The sequence below is a fragment of the Camellia sinensis genome, chromosome 10, assembly GCF_055761805.1.
Source record: "Camellia sinensis isolate YWXY chromosome 10, ASM5576180v1, whole genome shotgun sequence".
NCBI classification, from domain to species: Eukaryota; Viridiplantae; Streptophyta; class Magnoliopsida; order Ericales; family Theaceae; genus Camellia; species Camellia sinensis.
In genome coordinates this window covers 35,087,234-35,093,713 of record NC_138970.1, presented here as the reverse complement: position 1 = coordinate 35,093,713, position 6,480 = coordinate 35,087,234, and the positions used below count along the sequence as shown (strand labels likewise).

Genomic DNA, 6,480 nt, shown 5'->3' with positions numbered 1-6,480 from the left:
AAACTCGAACATCACATCAAAATTTATGTCGAATGAAGAATACAAAGTCTGGAATGAAGACTTCATAACTGGAGCTGAATCTTTAGTGATAAGCATGCCATGTGACTACAATTACTCTTTCAAAATTCTCCCCAAGTAGTTTCAAAATTTATAGCACCACCACCACACATCAATGCCAGAATATTCATAGCTCTTTGTTCAACCTTGCCAGAGCCTCTACATCCACCTTCGATGAACATCTCGCTCTCCACATGGCTTTTCTTGTTCATCACACTTTCAATGAATTTAGATCTCGTTCCCAGCCAATGCCTTGACCATGAGCTATTGACTTTGCTCGAATTGAAGCAAAGCCTCACATTTGACACTTACCTTTCCTCCTCCAAGCTCAAGTCCAAACTCACGTCATGGAATTCAAGTACTAATTGCTGTTCTTGGGCTGGTGTGACATGCAATGATAGCCATGTTATCGGTCTTGACCTCAGTAGCGAATCAATATCAGGTGGGATTGGCAACACGAGCAATATCTTTGATCTACAATATCTTCAGAGCTTGAATTTGGCCAACAACTCCTTCAATGCTGCTCAAATTCCATCTGGGTTGGGAAAGCTTGTTAGGTTAGTTCATCTCAACTTCTCTAACTCAGGCTTTGTTGGTCAAATTCCCCTAGAGATTTCCATCTTGACAAGGCTAATTACGCTCGATCTATCTACACTTTACTTCCTTGGAAGTCCTAGACTAAAACTTGAGAAGCCAAGTCTAAGAATCCTTGTTAGGAACCTTACAAAGCTCACAGAACTCTATCTTGATGGCATGGAAATATCAGCTCAGGGAGATGATTGGTGCCAGACCATTTCATTGTCACTGCCAAATTTGAGAGTGCTGAGCTTGTCCAACTGTGATCTTTCGGGCCGTCTTCACCCCTCCCTCCAGACGCTCCGGTCTCTCTCAGTAATTCAATTAATTGACAACAATTTGTTTGGCCCTATCCCAGAATTCATTGCGAATTTCTCAAATTTGACTTCTTTGCGTCTCAGAAATTGTCAGTTGTTTGGAACATTACCGGAAAAGATCATCAAGGTACCAACACTACAAACTCTTGACTTGTCAGACAATGGATTACTTGAAGGCCCTTTGCCTAAATTTCCTCAGAAAACCTATTTTCAGACCCTTTTACTTGGCTACACAAACTTTTCAGGGAAATTACCAAATTCTATTGGTAATCTTGAGGGGTTATCTATACTAATTCTTGGAAGTTGCAATTTCACCGGACCAATTCCAAATTCATTGGTAAACCTTACCCAACTTGGCAATTTGGATTTGTCAGTTAACATGTTCACTGGTCCAATCCCTTCATTTCCGAAAAAATCTTTTTCACATAGACCTCTCTCATAATGATTTATCAGGTCGTATTCCTTTCACCCACTTTGAAGGCCTTAGGAATCTTGTAGCTATCAATCTACGCCACAATTCATTTAAAGAGAATATTCCATTGTCTCTGTTTACACTCTCATCACTGCAGATACTCGATCTTCCCTTTAACCAGTTTGAAGGTCAAATTGCTGAATTTCCAAATGCATCTTCCTCTTCCTTGGCTTTCCTCGACATGAGTAGCAACAAATTAGAAGGGTCTGTTCCCATGTCAGTTTTTGAGCTTACAAGCTTAATTGTCCTCGATCTTTCTTCCAACAACTTCAGTGGCATTATGCAACTAGAAATGATCCAGACCATCCATCAACTTAGAAGGCTCGACCTTTCATACAACAGTTTGTCAATCGAAACAAATGGAAGTTACTTTAGCCTGCCTTTGCTCCCCAAGATCTACTCATTAAGACTGGCTTCCTGCAAGTTGCAAAGTTTTCCTGATCTAAGGAACCAATCACTAATGTTTCACTTGGACCTTTCTAACAACCAAATTTATGGGGAAATACCTAATTGGATTTGGGAAGTTGGTAATGGCAGTCTTCTTTACTTGAATCTTTCCCATAATTTCCTTGTGGAGATTCAGGAACCCTATGAAATTTGTAGTCTCGATGTCCTTGACCTGCATTCTAACCAGCTCCTTGGGAAAATCCCAGTACCATTGAGATACATTTTCTATGTGGATTACTCGAGCAATAGATTTTCCTCTTCAATCCCTACCGATATTGGCAATTTCATCTCCTCTGTTTATTTTATCTCTCTTTTAGATAATAACCTCATTGGATTTATCCCCGAATCAATGTGCAATGCTACTTACCTTGAAGTGCTCGCCTTGTCTAACAATTCTTTTAGTGGCACAATACCGCGATGTTTAATTGAAAGGAATGCCAGTGGACGGAATGGCATACTCGGGGTGTTGAATTTAAGTAAAAACAATCTACGTAGCAGCATTCCAATGACATTTCCAGAGAATTGTGGTTTACAGACCCTAGACCTTAGTGACAATCACTTAGAAAGGGAGGTTCCAGAATCTCTGGCTAACTGCACAATGCTAGAGGTTTTGAACCTTGGGAACAATCTGATAAGTGGTACCTTTCCCTGCTAGGTGATGAACTCAACCAGTCTACGGGTTGTTGTATTGCGATCCAACAAATTTCACAGATCCATAGGATGTCCAGCAATCAAACCCGCATGGCCAATGCTTCAAATTGTTGACCTTGCTTCCAACAATTTTAGTGGGAAGCTGCTGCCACAATTTTTCTTCAACTGGAAGACAATGATGGCCAATGAAGAAGAAGCATCATCCAAGCTTAATCACTTGCGCTTTGAATTCTTATCACTCAACCATTTTTACTACCAAGGCGTGGTAGCAGCGAGAAACAAAGGTCTACAGATGAAGCTTGTGACAATTTTGAATGTCTTCACCAGCATTGACTTCTCATGCAACAATTTCCAAGGAAAGATACCGAAGTAGATTGGAGACCTCAAATCTCTTTATGTTCTCAACTTATCGCAAAATGGCTTCACAGGTCAAGTCCCTTCAACACTCGGAAACTTGAAATAGCTTGAATCACTCGACCTCTCACTTAACAACCTGATAGGGGAGATCCCTCCACAGCTTGCAAGCCTTTCTTTCCTTTTAGTCTTGAACCTCTCATTCAATCAACTAGAGGGGATGATACCGAGAGGCAACCAAATCCAAACATTCACAGAAGCTTCATTCCAAGGGAATAAAGGCTTATGCGGGCCTCCCTTAAATGCAAGCTGCATAGATGAAGGCTTGTCACTACCAACATTTGAAGTAAATAAACATTTGAATTCTGGGATTGAGATTGATTGGGATATCATAAGCGCTGAAATTGGATTTGTGGTTGGGTTGGGAATCATCATATGGTCTCTTGTATTTTGCAAGAGATGGAGGAGATGGTACTATGGACATGTTGATCATGTTCTTTGGAGGATTTTTGGTATGCAACAACTAGGAAGAGGCAATCATGGAAAGAGAGGTTATATAGCTCAGAGAAGGAGGCTCTGATCTTGGTTGCCTTGTTGATTAATGTTGTTAATGAGAATTGTAATTCACAAATCTTAATAATAGGTCCTAGAAACCTTTTGGTTCATCATGCTACTGATCTAAGTTAAGTCGATTGAAAAGAAAAAAAAAATGTCAATCATGATGATCAAGTTCTTTTTCAGGATTCTCTTTCGAGAACACCAATGAATAAGAGAATTTAGAAATCCAATTGGTAGGCTGTTAGAATATTTTTAATAAAAATAAAATATTATTACTCCAATTATTGTGTTCAAACATTGTTTTAATTACCCATTTAATTCTGTCACTTTCTTGAAATTATTTCACTTCGTTAATACCTTCATGAGGTAAAGAAAAACAATTTTAGGACAGTGACAATGCGACTCCTAGATTTTCACAAGTTATTATGTTCTCAACTCTAATTTATTTTCTATTATTTGTTTTTTTATTTATAATATTTGTTTGGGACGGGGTGACTATTGGTTTAATGGTAAATTCTTGGCCTAATAACTTTGAGATTACGGGTTCAAGTCACGAGACAACCACTTTGTGTACTATGCCAAAAGTTAAGTATATACCTAATCTTTTCCCTCTCAAACACACATTAATATCTACTAATTGGGTGTTGTTTTTTTTTTTTTAATTTTTTTTTATTTGTGTTAATTATTCAATTTATTGTTTTGCTAGACTAACCGACCAGAGGTTGATGGCGAAAAGTATGGAAAAAGAAAAAGGGAAAATAAAAATTCTGTGTAAAATTAAAAACGGAGAATTACAGTGCAGTGGGATATAGAAAAAAAAAATTATAAAAACATGTGGGGTGCAAGTTATTATTTGGTGGGATACAAATAAAAAACTGTAGACTTGCACCCCTTCATATTTTTGTAATTCAAGGGGTCAGTTGGAAACAAGTTTTGCTTGGGCAGCAAGAAAACGAGTGCGCTAACTGTTGCTTTCTTCACTCCTTTGATTAGCTACAGGGCAGGCAGGGATTCTTTCGCTTCCCTCTATTCGTCCTCGCTTGCCTTTAGCTATAGTTTCCTTGTCTTAGCTAGCCCTTTCAGACTTGTTTTCCTTGCCTTGCGCTAAGTGGATCTGAAAAGCCCACTGCCCTCCTTTTCATCTCAATTTCGCTTGTCTAATCAATCACACTAATAGCTTCAATAGTCCGCTGACATTTTGTGTAGTTTTCTTGGTATTTCACCAATTACTAATCCAGTATATGTATAGTAGGGATGTAGTTTCCCCAATTAGAAAAAAGATTACACGTAAGAGGTAAACTTTATAAACATTAATAATTAAAATTCTAAACATTTTCATGTATTTGAAAAAAAAAATTGCTAAAGCCCACTGTGCTATAATTCCCCAAAGAAAAATTTCATGTTAGTATTACTGTTGGATGAGCTGTTGGTCTCATAGCATCGGTAAACCATATTATTCAAAAAGAGGAAGAAAAAAGCAAAAGAAAGATTATCTGGTGACTTGTAAGACGTATTTGACAATCCATAAGTTTAGGTTAGCTTATTTTACCAAGAGAGGCTGCAAAAAAAAAAAAAAAAAAAAAAAAAAACAACTTAACCATATTATTCAAAAAAAATAAAAATAAAAATGCTCTTTCCAGTCTATCCTAGTAAATTTTTTTAAAGGAAATGCTTAGCTCAGAAAATGCTACACAAACCACTTCCCAAAAATAAACAAACAAATCGAAGCAGATACTGATGAAAGTAGAAACCCCAGTCTCAGAAAATGTTTTGCCACTGTTACATGTTGTTCATAGTTTGTACAAAAAAGGCAATGTTTTCCTTATTCACAAACAACATGTGTTTCGCTTCATCTAATCTATTGTTCTAATTGAATTGACGAATGCTTTTGTGATGTAAAAAATTGTTGTGACTGGTCCAGCGATATATGGCAATTGTTTTATAATTCAGTATTTTGTTTCCGAAGAATGGTTTAATTTTTTAATTTTTTTATATTTTGGTGTTGGATGATAAGCTTTTTGTGGAATTGATCGAGAAATTTGTTCATAATTCACAAATTCTGGCTAGTTCTTGTGAGACAAAGATTGTAGTGAAGACAATTTGAAATAGATATCAATTAATGAGAAAAGAATTGTCAGATTGTTTACATGTAGTGGGATAATGGACAAATAGAAGGATTGACTTTAAACCCCAGGGGATTAGCCAATTGGCAAATTGAGCCATATAAGAGCCTGAGAAACCATAAGTCACAATCATTTCGAATCCCATGAACCTGTTTGGGCCACTCCAGCATCTGTTTTCGGTAATTAGTATGTATGTGTGGGACAGGAATTGCATGTACCCGGAGATTGGTCGGGGAAAAACCTTAGATACCCCTGTTACCATAAAAAAGAAGATGACTTTTAGCTTTACATGAGTGTCATGATTCTTGAGATTTTCAGATAGGCTAAAATGCAAAAACATGAAGTAAACCTTTGGATTGTATTCAGCCAAGTTGTCCCAGAATGGGTATCTTAGATTTTGTTTAGTAATCTTTACTGTGGTGCTAGGAATGTCAGTGTGGTTGATGAAATCATCTCTATCTCATACTTGAATTGATTGCTCAAAAGTTGAAGTGAAATCTTTGTTTTACAATGAATAATCTACATTGTCTAAGTAGGGATTTAATATTGTGTGTTTTGTTAAAATGGTTGATAAATGGAGGTTCTTTCCCTTAGTGTTTTTTTTTTGGGGGCTAATTTTGTTGGCTTCTTCATTAATTTCTCGTAACTATGTTGTTTCAGGTTCTTGGGGTTGAGCGGAATGCAAGTCAATATCAAATTCAGAAAGCTTTTCACAAGTATGTTTTCTCTATAAGATTATTCCTATTATCCTATAATACTCAGCCTTTAATCATATTATGGCTCTGTAACATCGTTTCTCATTTTCTTCTACACATTGATTGACATTCTTTTTAAGCAAAATCATCAATTTATTGTCCTACATTTTGGAACTGATTTTTTTTTTTTTAAACATATAAGTGAAAATGTTGGCTTGGATGGCTGTGCT

At 36.8% G+C, this 6,480-nt stretch overlaps 1 protein-coding gene across 1 annotated transcript; it reads left to right on the top strand.

Annotated features, from left to right (window-relative positions):
* The first annotated feature begins 231 nt into the window (after positions 1-231).
* LOC145800297 (receptor-like protein 6) lies at positions 232-2,893 on the top strand. Its single transcript, XM_082889952.1, has 3 exons — positions 232-1,339; positions 1,404-2,476; positions 2,525-2,893. Exons 1-3 carry the CDS (start codon positions 232-234, stop codon positions 2,891-2,893), a joined length of 2,550 nt encoding a protein of 849 aa, XP_082746078.1.
* The last annotated feature ends 3,587 nt before the right edge of the window (positions 2,894-6,480 follow it).